General features: G+C 39.4%; 1 protein-coding gene across 1 annotated transcript in view; it reads left to right on the forward strand.

Moving 5' to 3' along the window:
* Positions 1-9,236, forward strand: part of FBN2 (fibrillin 2) — a 241,980-nt gene extending 232,744 nt beyond the window's left edge. Inside the window, exons 63-65 of the mRNA XM_016159020.2 lie at positions 3,213-3,444; positions 5,286-5,457; positions 7,322-9,236. Of these exons, the coding sequence (XP_016014506.1) occupies positions 3,213-3,444; positions 5,286-5,457; positions 7,322-7,696 (779 nt within the window). The 3' untranslated portion in view covers positions 7,697-9,236. The remainder of the gene's footprint in view (positions 1-3,212; positions 3,445-5,285; positions 5,458-7,321) is intronic.
* Positions 9,237-20,295: the final 11,059 nt, after the last annotated feature.

Here is a 20,295-nt window from a genome sequence, read left to right on the forward strand (position 1 = left end):
TTATGAAATGAAGCTCACCACTTTATTTAGCAAATACCATGGTCTTCTTGGTCAATTCTCTGGAACTTAAGGCAAAAGAGTGATCCTGTAACATTTCACAAGTAGAATTCCTGTTTTTTAAGCAACCATAAGAAATAGGAAGGTGTATGAAGCATCAATTTGATTTTTAAGTTTTTTAAGTTTCCTGAAATTTCTGTCTACTGTAAACATCAAGTCGCAAAAGTAGCTACACAGATTTTCACTCAGTGTGGTCTGACTTAAAATCAAGACCGTGTGGTATCCCAGTTTCCCTTCGTGGGATCCTTAGAGTGGGCACCTCAGCAAGGCAGTCACCCCAGAGCAGCTCACACTGGAGTCCAGCCAAAAGTCCATGTGCCTAACCAGGAGAGACTCTATGGACAGAGGAATAAGTGGTTTCAAAGATGGGTTCTAAACTAAAGATACATAAGCAGATATCCCAAACTGCAAGTATTCATTTATGAGCTTGCTTTGCTAAAATAGGCACCTCAAAGCAGCAAGTCTTTGGATAAGTAAGATACAGCAGGGATTTATTCTAAAGATTCTAGATTTTTCTGTGCAGGGCTGAGGAACCCAGCTGGTCCATAATAAAACTACTGACTTTCTTGCCTTGAGTCCATTAACAACATAGCTGGAGTTTTAACCCGAATACATAACAGTAATAGAATTAAATAACCTATTGGGAATAAAAGCAACAAGTTAACAAAAGAACAAGAATTATGACAAAATGCAAATTAAAAAGCCACAAATCATTTTTGTTTGTCATCATGTGTGTGAATATCTTCAGTCATTCATATGATTAAGAGGAGGTATATAATGAAGTATTTCATTCTTTAAAACCAAAAGAAGTTTAAATTGGGTTGCCTCAAAAATGAAAAAAAAAAAAATAGTTAAATGCATCAGATAATTTAAATACTGTTAAATAGTAAAGCTAAAATGTTATTAATACTACTACTAATTTAAGAAAAATGAAAGTTCTTTGTTCTAACATTGGAAAAAATTTTTAATTCAAATGAGCACTTTAAGAAGTTTCCAGCTAGTTACCACAGAACGTTTATAATATATATTCTGGTGCACAGATTATGCATATGTAGGTAGCATTCTCAAATATTTGCAAGCATCATGATTATTAAAAATTGAAAATAAGCCAATGTTCTTAACATTTGCATACGAAGAAAATTTATGTCTTAATATATGAAGCTTTAAGTTATTTAGTGTTAGTAACTTCCAGTTGCTTCCATGCATGGCCTTTTAGAATAATTCAAACATAACAACATAGCTTGAGTCAACTCAAAGTATGTCTTACTCAAGAACACATTTTTAAATCAGATTACCTAAATCTATAAAATTATACCTTGATGTACATTTATAGTGTATTAATATAAAGTGTGTCATGGTGCTTCCAAAAATTTTACATATTTTTAAATATTCTTGTCACTGGTATGTTAAAATGAAATTTATTCAGTTAATTGGTTTTGCCTGGCAAATTTTCTACTTAACACAATGCCTAATACCATATTCTTAGAAGGATAATTTTGTTAAATTATAACCTAATTTACATTCTCCGTTAGAAGAGAAATCGTGCATATAAATGTCAGATTTAATTGTAAAAGCAGATGAGCCTTTGTGGCAGAATTCCAAGTCTTCTGTCTATAGAAATAAAATAGCAGTTCTATTTATGTCATAAGGTAGCTTAGTTATTAAGAATTTATTTATATACTTTCTCTCCATAAAATGAAGGCTAAGAATTTGTACATATTAGATAATTATAGGAGATTTTATATCCAGTGATTAAGAATTCTACATTTGGCGGTCCGATTTAATTCCGAAACTGTAATCATGATACAAAAATGTGCCTAATAACATCTACCCTTTCGGTGACCTCTGTGCCGTACTTAATGGAGTTTAATTTCCTGTCTGAGAGGCCTCTTCACTGAGACGCCATCTGCATCTTCCATAATCTCACTGAGCCACTGCAGATCTGCACTTCCCTCTAGCCGTCGTGTCCCAGGCGCACACCTACTTGGAAATGGGTCCATTTCCCCACGTGGGCTGAAACATAGACTTGTCATGTATTAAGTTGACAGACCCTGTGCTCCACTGGAGTCACAAGAATCTGAAAGAATTCTACAGAACAGATGTGACTTGTGTCCAGAGTGAAATTTGGATTGTGATAAAGCCCGAAGGAGTCAAGCCACATGTTGTATATCAACCAGACGGTTAAGAGCAAAGTTGTAATCTCCAAAGTTGAAAACGCAATCAGGTCTTGAACTTGTAAAATGATAAGGGCAACTGAAGATATAACCCGTAATTATCCTGCTGTCAGGCATACATACAGTAGTATAACGTTAGTCACTGAACTAGTAAAGCCCGTGTCAGCTGATGGCTGGATACAAACCATCTCAGAAGGCACAGGCTGCACCTAATGGGTCCTCAGGCAATTAAAAGTGCACTAGCTTGTTGGTTCAATAGATCCAGTTAAATAATGTTTCCTTCCTTTCAATTAGTTTCATTTAGGGCATTTATATTTTTTCTATATTTTCTCCCCATATGTAACAAAGGCTTTGGGAATTGCTGAGATAATGGATACAAATGGAGATATAAATATAGGCTTTATAAAACTGAGATATAACTCACATACCATAAAATTCACTTTTTTAAAGTGTACAGTTCAGTTGTTTTTAGTATGTTCTCACAAGAGTGTGTAACCAGCAACACCACCACATTTTCATCACCCCAAAAAGAAACTCCATTAGTCCTCATTCTCCATTTCTCCCTCCCTACAGCTTCTGGCAACTAGTGATCTACTTTCTACCTTTATGAGTCTGTCTGAGATAGAGGCCGTTGAAGTCACCTTCCGTGAAGAGAATAGAAGAGTTTTTCAGTAGGGAAACTACTAATACCTATTCCAAGGGTCTACCAGTGCACTCAGACACGGGACAGGCTATAAAAGGGTGGAGTAAGGTCTTTTAAAGCCATAATTTAGGAGGATTCATTGGGTTTTGTCATTTTGTTTATGTTTAATTTTCATTTGCTTTGCACATCAGCCATCAGACTAAACTTTTTTTTTTTTTTTTTTAAATGCAGATCTGGAGTTTTTCTCCTGTAAAATCACAGGTACTTTGAGACTCAGGCTCTTCTTCACATCACTGTCCCTTTCCCCATGTAAAGAGTTTCTTACTTTGTGTTCATAGACGAGAATGAATGCTCCAATCCGAATGCCTGTGGCTCTGCTTCCTGCTACAACACCCTGGGGAGTTACAAGTGCGCCTGCCCCTCGGGGTTCTCCTTCGACCAGTTCTCCAGTGCCTGCCACGATGTGAATGAGTGCTCCTCCTCCAAGAACCCGTGCAACTATGGCTGCTCCAACACAGAGGGGGGCTACCTCTGCGGCTGCCCGCCCGGGTACTACAGAGTGGGACAGGGGTAAGGCTTCCATCCTTCCTGCAAACAGAAAAGCAAGCATAGTCCACAGGGCATGTTCTAACTCAGGCATCCCTCCCTGAGTTCAGGCTGCCTGGCTACCTCGCACTGCAGAGAAGTAAACAGTGATTAGAAGCCCAAGAGACCACAGGTTGATCAGAGCATGAAGGGGTATGGGAGAAAGAGCGCCTAGAGGGCATATGGATCATAGCCCTGTTACAGGATTACCTCTTTTGTGGTGAGCCTAAACCTTGAACTTGTATACAAGTGTCACTCTTGCCACACATAAAGGCCTGAATTGATTTAGTCAGATCCCTTAAGACCAGAGACAGATGTTTAAAACTGCAGTTTGCATGTTGCCATAGACGCCTGGGTTGTGAGGTACTAGTGGAAATGGCTTCTCCTCAGGGTCTTCTATGAATTGTGGCAGGTGCCAGCCCAGTGGTTCCTGAAGAAGGAGTTTGTCCCTCTCTTTGCTCACTTGGCTTTTTATTGCACAGAGAGGACCTACCTCATTGGGGTGGCACTGCTCAACATAAGGTGGCTCCACGGGGCTGGGTTCCCTCCCACTAACTACAGTTTTCCAAGTACAGACTCTCAAGCCCCACCGCCTGGTGCTGAAGCGCCGGCCTCCTGCATTCTTCCATTAATGCAGCCTGTGCTCAGCAGCACAGAAGATGGGAATTTGGGAGTCAGTCAGGGTAGCCTTCCTCAGAAAGAGCGGTGTGTGAGGCAGCCACTGGGAGGGGGTGGACTAATATGTCCACCTTTGCTACACAACTACACTTAAAACAAAAAGCTTGGTCTATAGACCAGAGCCATGGAGAGCCAGCTCATTGATTCCTTCACTAACCCAAACAGGAGCTCAGAAATGGGTCATTTACACAGAGAGCTTGGTTGCAAGCAGTGGAACCTGTTGCAAGCAGTGGAACCTGTCTCAGCATTCTCTTTGGAAAGTCATATTCTGCTTTTACCTTCCCCAGTTAACTACACCCAAGTGCTTCAGTCTAATTAGGATCGAAAATCGGGGAAGCCTATAAAGAAAACAGAAACACTAATTTGAAAAAAATGTATGCACCCCTATGTTTATTGCAGCATTATTTACAACAGCCAAGATATGGAAGCAACATAGGTGTTCATTGATAGATAAATAGATAAAAAAGGTGTGATACACACACACACTGGAATGTTATCAAGCAATAAAAAAGAACCTTGTTATTGGTGGCAACATGGATGGACCTAAAGTGTATGATGCTAAGTGAAATAAGACAGAGAAAGGCAAATACCATATGGTTTTATTTATGTGAGGAATCTAAAAAAAAAAACAAATAAAACAAAACAAAAACAGACTCATAGAAACAGAGACCAAAGGGATGATTGCCAAAAGGGTGGAGGATGGAGAATGGGTGAAAGGGTGAAAAGGAAATAGTCAATAATATTGTGATAAGTTTGCCCCAGTGACACATGATTACTAGAATTAGAGGGATGGTCACATCGTAAGATGTAAAAATGTTGAATCGCTACATTGCACACCTGAAACTAATATAACTGGTATAGTATTGTATAACAACCATACTTAAATTTTTAAAAAAGTGTATCAAAGAAAAGAAAATTAAGGAAATCTAGGGCTCACTCTCAGAAGAATTTTGGTGGTCAAAATACTGGAAAATCTCATCTATTAAGTGCTAAAGAGAATTACAGAGAAAATTGGGTTTTTGTGTTTATGAGCTTAGAATTTGCATTGTTGGTGTCTTATTTCTGAAAATTCTTTGCTCAACCACTGGAAAGCTACAGTCAAAGCTTGCGATCAAGCCTAACAACACCTTGCTTCTTGTTGCAAATAGCCACTGTGTATCAGGAATGGGATTTAACAAAGGGCAGTACCTGCCTCTGGATGCAGAAGTTGATGAGGAAAACGCTCTGTCCCCGGAAGCATGCTATGAGTGCAAAGTCAACGGCTACTCTAAGAAAGACAGCAGACAAAAGAGAAGTATTCGCGAACCTGAACCCACTTCTGTGAGTAAACCTCGCTTTGTTTTGTCTCAAGATTTTATCCATACGGAGTCATGTGTACTATGTGGTAAAACTTTATGTAGCTTCAGTGAAGCTACAACTATCTTGAAATTTAATGGCTAAATTAATGGGCACAATATGGCAGAGACCGGTCAATCAAAATTAGTTGATTATTAGCTTAAAACTCAAGGACTAAGAGAAAAGACTTTAAGAGTCACGGGTCATATGTTTTAGTTTTTGATTTGTGCCAGAGAGCAATAAGATGTCCATCTAGGAAATAGTTACTTTGAAATGATTCGAAAAAAAAAATTATTTTGAATCTGTCCAGTTCTGTTTTATACATTTGTAGTAAACTAGGCCGATGTTAATTTTCAGTAGGAAACCCGACTAGGCCTCGTATTCTGTGACATTTATGAGATAGGTGTTCCTCTCATAGAAATTTTATCTCCAAATAACTTGTAGTTTGTAAGAAACTGAAGATCTGAATTGTCTGCTGCTGGTATTTCTCAGCTGCGAGTGGTCTTTCGAGGAGTGGTGTGGGGGTGGGCCACAAACCGCCTGCTCTTTATCTGTGTTACATGGGTCGCATTTACTTATCTCCTCTCTACCTCAACGTCTTCACCTGTAAAATGGGAATAAAAATACTTACCTCGGAAGGGTGGGTGACGGGAGGGTTGAGCTAGTCCTGTGAGGTGCCTGGAACAATGCCTGGCATATATATTATACACATTCAGTTACTGTCACTGAGTAATATTCAGTATCTAGAGATGATAATGATTTTCCCCAAAGATCAAGGATAGCACCACCCTCTTTAGTTAATGTTGCTGAGAAATTCCTCCACCAAAAACATCTATTCATCCAACTGTGTGACTTGGGCAACGCGCTTCAGTTTTCTGGGTTTCAGAAACTTTCATCTATAAGACAAGACTTCTGTAGCCCAAAGGTCTGTGGTTCTATTTCATAACAAATAATAGACCAGTATTCCATTTACCTTAAGTAAACTGAAACACTTAACTGATTTAAATATGATAGTTGAGGTATTCATCAAGTACCCTAAACAACAAATCTAGGTATTTTGTCTCTGAAACCTTCCCATTGTGGTATTTGGAATGAGTCTACCTGAACACTATGGCACTTCTGGGCCACTGAAGCCAAGTTCTTAACTGGCACCCAGCCAAAGCATTATTATTTTATTGTTGTTGGTGGTGGTGTTTGGCCTGTATTACTAAGATAGCATTCTTCAACCTCCCATCTCTGTGAGCAAGTGAGACTTGGCTTCTCTGGGCCCTGCCCCCATTGGCTTTTACCAAAGCTGATTCAAACCTGAGCCCTGAGGACTCTGCAGGCTGCTTCCTCTGCACTAATGGCTTCTAGTAAACATACTCCCACACTCTGTTTGTGGTTTGTGGTCCTTAGAAATCCAGCCAGGCCTTCAGAGTGAAGATTTCTCTGGAGACAGTCCCTGCTGTTGGATAACAGCTGCACTTCTCGTTTTGACGTCAGAAAAAAAAAAAATTACAATCTTTTTCTAAATTGTCTTTTCTAAATTCTTAATATACATGATATTTGACAAACTCATCAATAAAACTTGAAATGTGAATACTGTATGTAGACTCAGTCCTGTAACTTTACCTGGATAAGGCTGAGTGAAAAGTCGTAAGGATTTTCAGGGCAAGCCCTGTGGAAATGACCTTTTCTCCCTGCTGACAGGAAGTTACAGTCGCTTCCTTCCCAAGCACTACTCATAAGGAAAGCGCAGAAACGGGGAGCAATAAGTTGTGGCTGCAGCCCCAGCAGCAGGCCCCTTTCGCGTCCTCTCCTTGTGTTCTAGAAGCCCTTCCCACACCGTTTCCTGCTTTTTCTCCAGGTGGAACAGACCAGCCTGGAAAGTGTTGACATGGACAACCCCGTGAAAATGAAGTTCAACCTCTCTGGCCTTGGCTCTGAGGAGCACATCTTGGAACTCATGCCCGCCATCGAACCCCTCAATAATCACATCCGCTATGTCATCTCCCAAGGGAACGATGATGGCATCTTTCGCATCCACCAAAGGAATGGGCTCAGCTACCTGCACACAGCCAAGAGGAAGCTGATGCCCGGCACACACACACTGGAAATCACTAGCATCCGTCTCTACAAGAAGAAGGAGCTTAAAAAACTGGAAGACAGCAATGAGGACGACTACCTCCTAGGGGAGCTCGGGGAGGCTCTCAGAATGAGGCTGCAGATTCAGCTCTATTAACCCCTTACAGACTTGGTTCCAGGCTCAAATCCCTGCACAGCCAGCCTTCAGAAGCCTTTGAGAAATCAATGACTAGTTTTAAAGAGGAGAAAAAGACAATTTTATTTCTTTCTTCCCTGTCTCAGACTTCAGAATGTTGACCCTCATAGGGAGAGATAATTTAGACTCTGGTGTGGCCAAAGATTTGAGTACAAAGGCAACCGTGGTTACTGTATTTTTTAGATAACTTCACTTTAAAATATATTAAAAAAAAGAAAACCTAAATGTTCAAGAGATCAGCATATGGCACTAAATGCACAAAAATAATGTGAGCTTTTTTTTTTCTCTATTAGCAGTCTGTAACACTTTGGGTATTTTGCTATAGTTGCTAATTAAAAAAATATAGATGTTTATTTATTTTTAATGCAGTAATATATGGAGAAATGAACAAACTATGTAAACAAAAAGGGAAACTCACTTGTTTTTCTTTAGATTTATAAATTTGAGCTATTTCTTTTAGAGGTGCTTTTTAAAAATTCAGTAGATTCAAGAGATGTTTCCTTTGGTTTTCTGCCAGTCGTCCAACTGGTACACATCTGATTATTTTAAAGAAAGCCTCACAGAGCTGAGTGGGCAGTGTAATCAATAATTTAAGAGACGGAAATGTCACGAGATCCTTTATGAAGGAGATCAAAGCCAGAGCAGCTCGTTGTGACGATATTTCACATCACCAGACACACCAGGCAACGAAGATGAAGCACAACACTGTAGCAAAATACCTTGACTGCTTGTGAGACCAGTAGCGTTGCAGGCCAAACTGTACTGTATTTCCTTCTCATAACCTCAAGGAAGCACACGTGCTACCCACAACACCTCATTCTTACCCAGGGTGTGCTGCATACTCGTGGTACCGTAGGCAGCTGAAGAACTGCCGTTCCTTTGAAAAGGAACACCTGGCGTTCTGTAGTGTTTGGTGCTGTCTTAGATTAATGGTGCATTTATTATGTTCAAGCTATTTCAGGATTGCCATATGTGCAAACAAATCATGCAGTACAGCCAAGGAATATATGTTGATTTTTTTAAATCCATTTTTTTTTTAGAATTTTCATTAATACTGTAGTTATACACCATATGCCTCGTTTTATCATAGCCTATTGTGTATGAAAGATGTTTGTACAATGAATTGATGTTTAGTTTGCTTTAGTCATTTAAAAAGATATTGTACCAGAACGTGCTATAATAAAGAGTACGTCTCCGTGTTCTTCTCAACCCAAGAACCTGTCCCTGGACCAGTGACCAAACCTCATATGTGAAATGGCCAAAGCGCATGCAGGCTCCGGGTTGCTCTTCTCACACCTGTGCTGACCAAAGATTAGTAACCAGTTATATCCAGTTTGGGTTTTTGTTTTGTTTTGTTTTAATAACTAAAAAAAAAAGAAACAGTGTAAATTTGTAATCAAGTGTTTGTGAGGAAAAACTTATGGTTTTGGGTCTTGTTTGTCTTTATAGGTCTATGTATCAAATATGACACTTTTCTTGCAATAAAGCTTATTTTGGGGTAGTTTTCTGGTTGAGAGTTTTATGGGACTACGACCCTCGTTGTTTTTGTGGGAGAGGCTGGGAACTTTGCTTATGGGACCTGTAGGAAAGTATCAGGAGTGCCGAGGCCCATTCACAGGAAAACAGAAGAGTGTCGTCAAATCTGTGACGCAGAGTAAGCAGCAGTGTTCAACTGACGATTAAAGTTTTAAGTCACATTCAAATAGAAGAGCATAAACGAGGCAGTTGTTCATTTCCAAATAGATTCTAAGCCTCTTAGGACATATTTTCTAGAGACATCTGTTTCTTCACTTCATCCCCACATGTGCTCTGAGTGCCATTGTGTTAAAACACCCGAAAAGCACCTGTGAGGAAGTCAAAACATTCTTTCAGTCTTCCTTCCTTACGGTTTTCCTGAACTGGAGTTTTTAAGCAAAAGTACCTAGCGGGCGGAAGACGGGCCAAAGGCATCATCACCAAAAATCATCCAAAGGTTCCTGTCTCTTGCGACGTTATGCACTTTCTTCAGTGGAGACGTGGTTAGAGATGACAAGTGATTTAACAGGAACCCTCTCTTTGATATACTGCTGAAATGAGTACAGAAACTTCTTAGAAGTTAATTCAATACAAGGTTTCAGAATTTGTGTGCTTAAATTTTTCATCCAAGAAATAAGAAAACAAGGAATCATGACTGATTTTAACGCTGTTCTTTGCCAATCAGAAATTAGCTGCATGGAATAAAGAAAGTATGTATTCGCCTCAGGGCAGCCTTTAAAACTTAACATGCATATTCAGTTTCATCTGGCATCCATTATTGGTACAGCACGAGCTCCATTACATAAAACTACCTGGAACCAACGTTGACTCCAACTTTGCAGGCTGAGCAACCGTTTAGCTCTAACCTGCTCTTGAGGAAGTTTGAGAGTCCACACCATTAGGTGCTTTACACAGAACACAAGCGATAAAAGACCATTAGGGGCTTTATATGTAAGAATGTACTGGAAGGAAATGACTACCTCAAGATGCTCTTTCCAGGAAGAACCCTCGTAGGCACCTCTGGTGCTTCATTGCAGTTCTCTGTTAGCAATGACACGGCCGTGATTGATTTGTTTCTCTCTGGTAATTAACCACTAATGATACCTTCTGTATCATTTTGTCATTCCCATTAACTGTCCCCTCAGAAATTACCTCAGCTAAGTTACAGAAAACTTTGCACAAGAGTAAAGTATGATGCAAGTCCTGACATATAAACCAAATCCAGTGAGCACATGTATTAGTAATGATAAGAAATAATTAGGTCTTGAGCAGACATGAATTTAGCTTTGGAGCTATTTAGCATTCAGTCCTGTTTACTACTTTTTGATTTTACTGCTTGCTTTTGGTAGAAGAAAGTTGTTCACGTTTGCACGTGAACTTTGAAAATAATTCAGGATAATAAATAAGGATTTTACTCTAACATCAAACGTCTGCCCTGTTTAATTATCTGGGAATATCAAACAGGATCATTCATACAATGTCCCTTCTAAATACTCCAAGGTTTTATCTTGCATGAATTACCTTTTTGGTTCACAGAATAAACACTTGGGGTGAAGGATGGGGAATACAACTAAAATTTATAGAACTTCCGTCTGTTTGAGTCCCACAATCCTTTAGGTTCATACCCTTATTGCTTCATGGCTAATGGATCAATTCAATTGTTAAAATTAAAGCAAGGGGTACTGCCAATATTTGGCCATGTTTGATCTACAAAATGTTACTTTCATATGGTTTAATTGAATGTTTGTAAATATTTATGTACCTCAAATGAATAGCCCGAAAATCTGAAAATTTCCCTCTCTTTGAAAGACAATTCCATTCATGCCTTTCAATGCTGCTTGTGGCCCATTCTACTCCTAAATTAGGGTAATCCCCATGAGACTATACATAATTTATTCAAACAGCCACTTTCATGCTCCAGAAACTTTGGAAAGAATCTAAATCACACGTCTTTGGGACCTTGGGGAGGTTATTGGAGTCTGTTTAAATATAAAGACACATCCATTGGGAAGGTTAAAATATAGCACGTTTAAAAAATAAAAATAAAAGGAAACTAGGAATCTTTACTTCTAAAGAGACAGGGGAGAGATGGAGATTCATTAACATCCCACAGAAAGAGAGAGTGACAGCCATGTTTGCAATCTGACCTAGCCTGCCTTTGATAGCTAGTTTCTGGTTTCTTTTTCTTCCCCTGCCCTTGCCTGCATGGCATGATAGCTTTTTCGAGTAAGTACAAAACCATGGTTTTCTTGCTTAATGAAAAGTTTGTGTTTCTGACCCTAATTCTCCTTGAAAATCCTTTTCATGCACAGAGCAGAGGAGTCCTGAAATACAATGTACAGCTCATTAAATTCAGCATTTCAACCACTGAGGCGATATATCACCTTGCAAGTAAGAGAGACCTTTCATGGGGGGGTGGGGCAGGCTCATTGACTCCCTTGGATCTGCACCTCCTCTGAGACACTATCCACCCACTTCTGGATGCACAGGTGGGTAGGAATCTTACAGATGTCCCGGTGTGATGTGTATAGCACTTTTGTTCGGTTATGACTATCCAAATAGTTGTAAATAAAAGGAGAGAGAAAAAGAACAATGACTCAGGCCATATGATAGCGACGTCAGTGCTTGGCAGACCCGTGCTTGCATCCGTCTCCTCGGACAAGCTCCGTTGCCCCCCTGAGCTTTGGTTTCTTCCCCAGGATTATGACTCCCTACAGTGTGGCAGAGAGGACTGAGTGAGATTGTACAAGCAGCACTGTCAGCGTAGGGCCTGGCCCACAGCAAGCACTGAGTAATGGTCAGCTGCTCTTCCTCCTCCTCCCCATGCTGTCACTATAATCACTACTAGGAGAACACGACTCCATGTTCATGCAAAGCCCCTTCCTGAGCTTGGCCTTGAAACTGTGACCTTGCCACTGAATTGTATGACTGCATCCGGGCCATGTCTCCTAAGTGGTCTAAACCTCTAGGGATTCTGGAAGTCCTAGCACGGTCATGAGCATTCATGATCTCCACCCTGCCCTCCTCTGACTGCAGTCGTGGCCTACGGCCCTGGAAGCCAATGTCACAACACGGCCAGAGCTCTCACATCTACAGACTCCTAGAAAACCAAACATGAAGGGAACAGAGGCCTCTGACCATTCCTTTAGGGATATATCAGTGTCATGGAATGTCAGAACTAGAAGGGCCTTTAGAAACCCACTCTTACTTGCAAGTAAGGGACCCGAGGCCCAGAGACGTAGCGCAGCTAATTGCACTGCTTGTTTCCACTGAAGTGAGACCAGAGGCCTGGTTGCCCGGGTGTAGTCTGGTGCTATTCATATTTCCACTACATGGTAAGCCTATTTGGATCTCTTCTAAACCCTGAGGATATAGGCCAGTTCCCATGGTTTTGGCTCACATCGGAGCCAAAAATGTTTTCCAAGCACACTTCAGGCACCGCTTCGGGTTTCGTCTGCCCCACCCTCCGTGTAACTGCTCCCAGAGATCAGGGCGCACACTAGAATGTCGAGGGCCTGACTGCCACAGAAGAGACCCCGCCTCAGTCTTATGCTTCTCTAAAAGCATGCTAGAGCCCTGACTTTCAAAAGGTTTTATTTAAACCAGACCTGCCAGACCTTAAAAACACATACGCATTTGTTTTACCAAGAATGCTTAAGGAAAGCACACTAGTTGCTGTGTTGCCTAATTGTCTTTTTTTTTTCCCTTTTCCTATGAGCCCCGAAAAGATATTACTACTAGATTAAGTTGGCTCACTCTTGAAATAGCCAAGAACCAACAGCTCATATTAGTCACCCTGTTAGGGCTGCAGATTAAATGTCAGGATGTAGTGTAGACATTTTTCCAAAGGAAAACAGGAAAACACTTTATATGAGTTTTGGAGCAAACCATAGGGAAAGTTAACATTAACAGCCTTTCCTAGACAACTACTACTGCACGTATGAGTTCCACTAATGAAGTAGCAGTACAGACTATGAATGGCCGGGTCCTGAAAATATATCAAAAAATAAATAAATAAAAGCAGCCCTTTGGCCTATATAAGGTGCCTAGGTTTCCAGTCCAGGGTGTCCCTCCTTTCTCCTGCTCTGACCCCAGCATCCCGGAACTGAGGAAGCCTGTTCATGCAAGGGCCTGTGCATTAATGAGTAGTTAGTCCTGAGACATTGTCCCAAGACCAGAGGCCATGTACAGGACCTGGGAAGTCAACCTGGGATGAACCCACATCTTAGTAATTTTGGTAAATCAGAGCCATGGCCAGAAAAAGTGCAACGAATAAATGAAGGGAGGAAGAGGATTCTAAGACTCTCCTATTGTCCACCACTTTGGGTAGTAGTGGACCACATGGACCATCATGGACCACCAGGACCCCCACTGGGAGCTGGATCTCATCTAAGAGTAGGTGGTTTCACAGCAATGGTTTTACCTGGAATCTCCTTAACACATTTCTGGAGATCATTCTGGAGGCACCTTCTCTTCTTTCTGGAGGACTTTCTTGACTTATGTTTCTTTTCTGTACCTTTCTAGGGATCACCATGGATCTCACCCAGGATGAGAGCGGATTGAAAAGCTCTTTGGGAAAGCTGACTATAATTTGGATATGTCACATGAGAGGACGCTCGATCCAAACCTGGACTGAAGCTGCCATTTCTTCTGTGGTATTGTGGGTGGGAGAAGAGGCCCAATAACTTTTCTTAGAGAAAGATTGCACAGTTCTTATTGTTGAAACACACTGACTACATGAATATTTGTAGGGTATCTATTACCCAGTCCTAAAAAGATTTCCTTCCAAAATCTTATAGCCAATTCAGAGAAACAAGATAACCACATAAGATTATAAAATGGAATATGGTTAAGGGCCATAGTGAATGTCTCAGACAGATGTCCCAGACTTTGTCTTGGAAAAGGGACTGGCAATTGAAATGTAGAGCTGCTAGAGATGGTCTCCCAGAGATGGTGAGAGCTGAGCCGGACCTTGATGAATGAGGCAGATCTGGATACAAGGCAGAGAGTAGGTAGGATTTCCTAGACGATATAACAGCGTGGACAGATGTTGGAAGTCACAATGTGGATGACATATTGGAACACAAGGAAAAGATATGCCAATGGGCCTTGAACAATGGTGCCATGAAGAACAAAAGGTAAGATTATTAGGTAAGGTGGGGCCCAGGCGTGAAGGATCCTGAACTTTTTGCTAAGCCATTTGAATTTGATCATGTAGTTGACAGCTAATGAGAGGTTATTGGTGTATGATGAGAACTGATGAGGAAGAGAGGACCTAGAACCAAAACTTGGGAAACTGTTCAATCTAGAAATAGAAAAGAGAGAGTTGTCAGAGCATCCGAGAGAAAAGGAAAGTGGAGAAGTAGTAGTAAAACCAGAAGAGAGGAGTGTCAGCATGCCCAGATAGGAATGTTTCTGAGAAAACTATAATGAGAATTTTTGCTAACAAAATAGAATTTCCTTTTCTACCCAGATCTACTCACCACATCCTCCAATCTTCCTCTCTTCCTTCGCTTTAGTCGGTTTGTTGCAAGAAGTGACAAAATAAACCACATATGTGATCCTTGTCCACAGGTAGATCTGAGAGGTAGCATGGCACAGTGGGAAAAAGGTTGCCTTTGTGGCAAAAAGAATTGGGTTTGTATCCTGGCTGACACTCATTCTCTGAATGATAATTAGTCAAGTTATGCTAAGCTTTCTAAGCCTCGATTTGTGACACATCTGCTTTTTTTTTTTTTCATTTCCAGCATCCTTTCCCACTTCTTTCTGTGATAACATAGTAAATTTTGCTTTGAGTAATGACCCAGCTACCATCGCACGTAGTCATATTAGAACTTTAAGGATCTCTGCCTGTGCCCATTAGATATTCTACCCCTGGAATTTGAACTTTGAACAGAATAATGCAAGCGCAAATAAAGTTCTCGCATTCATCCGAACAGCACCACCGTAAATCTGTGGATCTTCTCCTGCAATCTAGATCCCAGGAACTGATCCATTCAGTTTTCTTTCTAAGCTTGGTTCTTTAGTTTTCCCAAAATTCTCTGAGCTATTCTTGGAGTCAATTACTTTTATTGTTTGCATCTCAAGAACTCTAATATCTACCATACTCCTAGGATTATTATGAGGATTAGAAGTATGGCAGTCTCCAAGCACAGGACCTATAATACAGGGTTTTTAATAAACTAACAGCTGCTTCAATGAAGTCAAGAAGAAGGAGCCTGAGTTCTCGGTCCCATCGCCTGTGCTCTCTGTTCCCATGAATAACTAAGCCAGGATGGAGTTGCTCAAGATGAGTTCGCTGTTCACAAGAGCTCTGCCACTTTTATTCATTATTTCATGCATCCTCCCATCTCTCTGGTTTGGACAGGATGGGGTTGGGCAGGGCTATGCTGGGCTCAATCCCAGGACAGGTAAACCACAGCCAAGACTCTTTGTTTCTGAAGCACAAGCTGGAAAAGGTGGGTCTGCTCTGCCCAGGAGCAAGTGTTTTGTATTGCACAACGGACCAAGGAAAACTGCAATAAGGGGAACCATTCATGATTTCTGAGGATTATGCCCAAAAAGAAAGGTGGAAATAGCCCAGCTAAATAGAAGAGAGATAAATCAAATGCTTTAGTTTTATGTCAACCACTTTAATTAATTAAGTTTCTTTCCATGCTGTCATTCTTTGCTTTTCCTGCAATATTCTGCTAAACTGTTCCCATGGGCTGATTGAGTACATGCATGTGAAGCTCTGTGTAGAATAAATAATTACACAAGACATTTTTGAAAGAATAAATGCATTTGGCCTAACAAAATCAATTCACATCTTAAGGACTAGCCAACTTCTCCAATGCCAGTTATGTCAGCAAACTATTTCTCCAGCAACGTGGCAGTTTAATTCTTCATCTTTGTCTCCTTGGCTATACTAAACACGAATGGTTTTCAGAATAGAAGAAAACATGCTTTCCGGTGTCTGTTTTAAATTTGTTTGTATCTACTTTATGTGTCTACCTTTGTCCTCGTATTTGTTTTACAGCAAAAACAAAATAGGGGAAAGATATCAACCATGTCCTCGGAAATTTATCTATCTGTAAGGTGCCTTTTGCTGTGGATAAAAAAAAAAAAAAAAAAAAAAAAAAAAAAAAAAAAAAAAAAAAATTCTGGTTTATAGCATAGATCTTGTCCATAAACTACAATCGTCCACTTCTCTCACTTTGTTCAAGTCTCTTCTAAGGGCTGATGAAGGGATAACCAGTGACATGGGAGTGTCCCTCCCAGGTCCTCCTAGTAGCAGTCACTTCTACTGCAAGGAATCCGATTGCCTGATCACTGTTAAAAAGAGGAAACTGAAACCATGGAATCAGAGAGCCAGGAAGAACAGCTGAGTTTCCGAGGAACTGGTCCTGCCCGTCCAATAGCTGCCACCTGAGAAGCCTGCAGACAAATCATGCCTCCCAACAGAACGCATGCCTGAGGACGAGGCAACCCCTGGTAGAAGGTAAGCCCCCCGTTTCCCCAGTGGAGACCCTGAAAAAGAGAGATAAAGAGTATGAGTTGAGGGGCTAAATCGAATCTATAAATTTTAGGAATTGTGTAAAATAATTTTTGCTTTCTATTTACCAATTTAGTTACACATCTATTTAAAAATTGCATCATATCTAAGATAATACATTGATTTAATATACTTTATTTTTCTACACTCACATCTTATAAACCAATTTCATTTAAGTTCCTTGCATGCATCTTTGACCTATGTATGTTCTGCACTTTATGAACCATTTAAAATCATTTAACACAGATTTCCAAAGCATGCTCTCTCCAGTGTCTCTTAAAGTTTTGAGATACAGCACTTTTCAAGTGAGGCTGTATTACAGATTTTTCCCAAGCTACAAGTGCTCATTTGCATGGTTTTAAGACAGTCAATTATTTTCATTCATCCTACAGATGTATATTAAAGATCTTCACAAAGAAATCACTTACTATATTGCTTTTTAAAATGATGGTTAAAGAGTATCTTTAAAAGATTATCTGAAACTTGCAATTATGATATCGTACTGCAGGAATAATTACTTAATCTGTATTAAATTTATTTGCTTTAAAAAACACTCATATCTATCATGTGACCTTTATAAAAACCAAAATTATCATTGATTGAAGCTATTTTAGGATAATACAACTTCTCCAAACCTGTACTTTATTTGTAATGAAGTTATTGGGTAATGAACCAATAAAATAAGAAAATTTTATAAAATTAACTCATTAAGCACCACTTTGCAATATATATTTGTCCAAATACAGTACCATAAATGCAACACTTGTACACATTAGTAAGTAAGCCAAAAAACAATAATTAAATATAATTGTTTATACATATTAACAAGTTAACAAAGAAACAGGAATTTCATGATTGGAGCTTAGTAATATAATTTCATACGTTTAATGGAAAGAGGGTTTTTTTAAAATTAAGTTTATTGGGGTAACATTGGTTAATACAATTATATAATTTTCAGGTGTACATTATCTATTAACATCTGTATATTCTATTGTGTGTTTACTGCCCAAAGTCCAGTTTCCTTCAGCTGCCATATATTTGATCCCCTTCACCAACTTCGCCATTCACCTACCCTGCCATATTTGGCTCCCTTTACCTCATCTACCTCCTCCCTCCTCCCCTATCCACTATCTCTGGTAACCACTAATCCATTGTCCATATCCATGAGTCTCTGTTTGTCCTGTTCCTTTGTTGCTTTTAGGTTTATAACCCACGTGTAAGTGATATGTGATTTTCAACTTTTTCTGTCTGGCTTATTTTGCTTAGCATGATTATCCCAAGTTCCATCCATGTTGTCACAAATGGCAGTATTTCATCTCTTCTTATGGTTGAGTAATATTCCATTGTATATATGTACCATAGCTTCTTTAGCCAATCATCTATTGTAGGACACTTCGGTTGCTTTCATGTCCTGGCTACTATGAATAATGCTGCTATGAACATTAGCGTGCACATATCTTTACGGATATGATATTTTAAATCTTTGTGGTAAATACCCAGTAGAGGGATTGCTGGATCATATGGTAGCTCAAGTATTAGTTATTTGAGGAACCTCCATATTGTTTTCCATAGTGGCTGTATCAATTTGCAGTCCCACCAGCAGTGTATAAGGGTTCCTTTTTCTCCACATCCTCTCCAGCATTTGTTATTATTTGTCCTGTTGATTATAGCTATTCTAACAGGTATGAGATGATATCTCATTGTGGTTTTGATTTGCATTTCTCTAATAGCTAGTGATGTTGAGCATCTTTTCATATGTTTGTTGGCCATTTGTATGTCCTCTGGGGAGAATTGTCTGTTCAGATCCACTGCCCATTTTTTGATTGGATTGTTTGGTTTTTGTTGTTGTTGTTGTTATTGAATCATATGAGTTCTCTGTATATTTTGGATATTAGGCCCTTATCAGAGGTGTTGCTTGCAAATATATTTTCCCATTCAGATGATTGGGAAACCTTGTTGAGGGTTTCTTTTTCTGAGCAGAAGCTTTTTGGTTTGATGTAGTCCCATTCGTTTATTTTTGTTTTTACTTCCCTTGCCTTTGAGGTCAAAAATCCTCTTTAAGTTCTAGGTCCTTGAGTTTCATTCCTATGTTTTCTTCTATTTCTTTAAAAAATGCTGATGGGATTTTGATGGAGATTGCATTAAATCTGTATAATGCTTTAGGTAATATGGTCATTTTAACTATGTTGATTCTTCCGATCCAAGAACATGGAATATCTTTCCATTTCTTTATATCTGCTTTGATTTCTTTTATTAAAGTCTTGTAGTTTTCGTTATATAAGTCCTTCACGTTTGATTAAATTTATTCCTAGGTATTTTACTTTTTTTTGTTGGAAAGGCGAAAGGAATTATTTTTCTCACTTCTTTTTCTGACACTTCATTGTTAGAGTATAGAAATGCTATGGACTTTTGAATGTTGATACAGAAACTTTACTATATTTGCTTGTTGTATCTAGCAGTGTGCTTGTGGAGTCTTTAGGGTTTTCTATATAGAGAGTCATGTCATCCGCAAATAGTGACAGTTAGAGTTCTTCGTTTCCTATTTGGATGCCTTTTATATCTTTCTCGTGTCTGATTGCACTCACTAGGACCTCCAATGTTATGTTGAATAAGAATGGTGATAGTGGACAGCTTTGCCTTGTTCCTGATCTTAGAGGGAAGGCTTTTAGTTTTTCACCATTAAGTATAATGTTGGCTGAGGGTTTGTCATATAAGGCCTTTATTATGTTAAGGTGCTTTCCTCCCCTACCGATTTTGTTAAGTGTTTTGATCATAAATGGATGCTGTATCTTGTCGAAAGCTTTTTCTGCATCTATTGATATGATCATATGATTCTTATTTTTAAATTTGTTTATGTGATGTATCACATTAATCAATTTGTATATGTTGAACCATCCCTGTGTCCCTGGGATGAAGCCCACTTGATTGTGGTGTATAATCTTTTAAATATGTTGCTGTATTTCGTTCGCTAGTATCTTTAGGATTTTTGCATCTGTGTTCATGAGAGATATTGGTCTGTAGTTATCTTTTTTTGTGTTATCTTTACCAGGTTTTGGTATCAGGGTGATATTGACCTCATAAAATATGTTGGAAAGTATTGCCCCTCTTTGATTTTTTGGAAAAGTTTGAGGACAATAGGTGTTCAATCTTCTTTGAATGTTTGGTAGAATTCACTGGTGAAGCCATCTGGTCCTGAGCTTTTACTTCTTGGTAGGTTTTTGATGATTGTTTCGATTTCCATGCTGCTGATCGGTCTATTTAGATTTTCCAGTTCTTTTTGATTCAGTCCAAGAAGGTTGTGTTTTCCCAAGTACTGGTCCATTTCTTCTAGGTTACTATATTTGGTGTTATATATATTTTTTCATAGTATTCTTGTATGATCCTTTGTATTTCTGCGATATCAGTCGTAATTTCTCCCCTTTCATCCCTGATTTTGTGTTTATCTGTGTCCTTTCTCTTTTTTCTTTAGTGAGTCTAGCCAGGGGTTTGCCAATTTTATTAACCTTCTCAA

Source organism: Rousettus aegyptiacus, unplaced genomic scaffold, assembly GCF_014176215.1.
Source record: "Rousettus aegyptiacus isolate mRouAeg1 unplaced genomic scaffold, mRouAeg1.p scaffold_m13_p_8, whole genome shotgun sequence".
In the NCBI taxonomy this organism is placed as follows: Eukaryota; Metazoa; Chordata; class Mammalia; order Chiroptera; family Pteropodidae; genus Rousettus; species Rousettus aegyptiacus.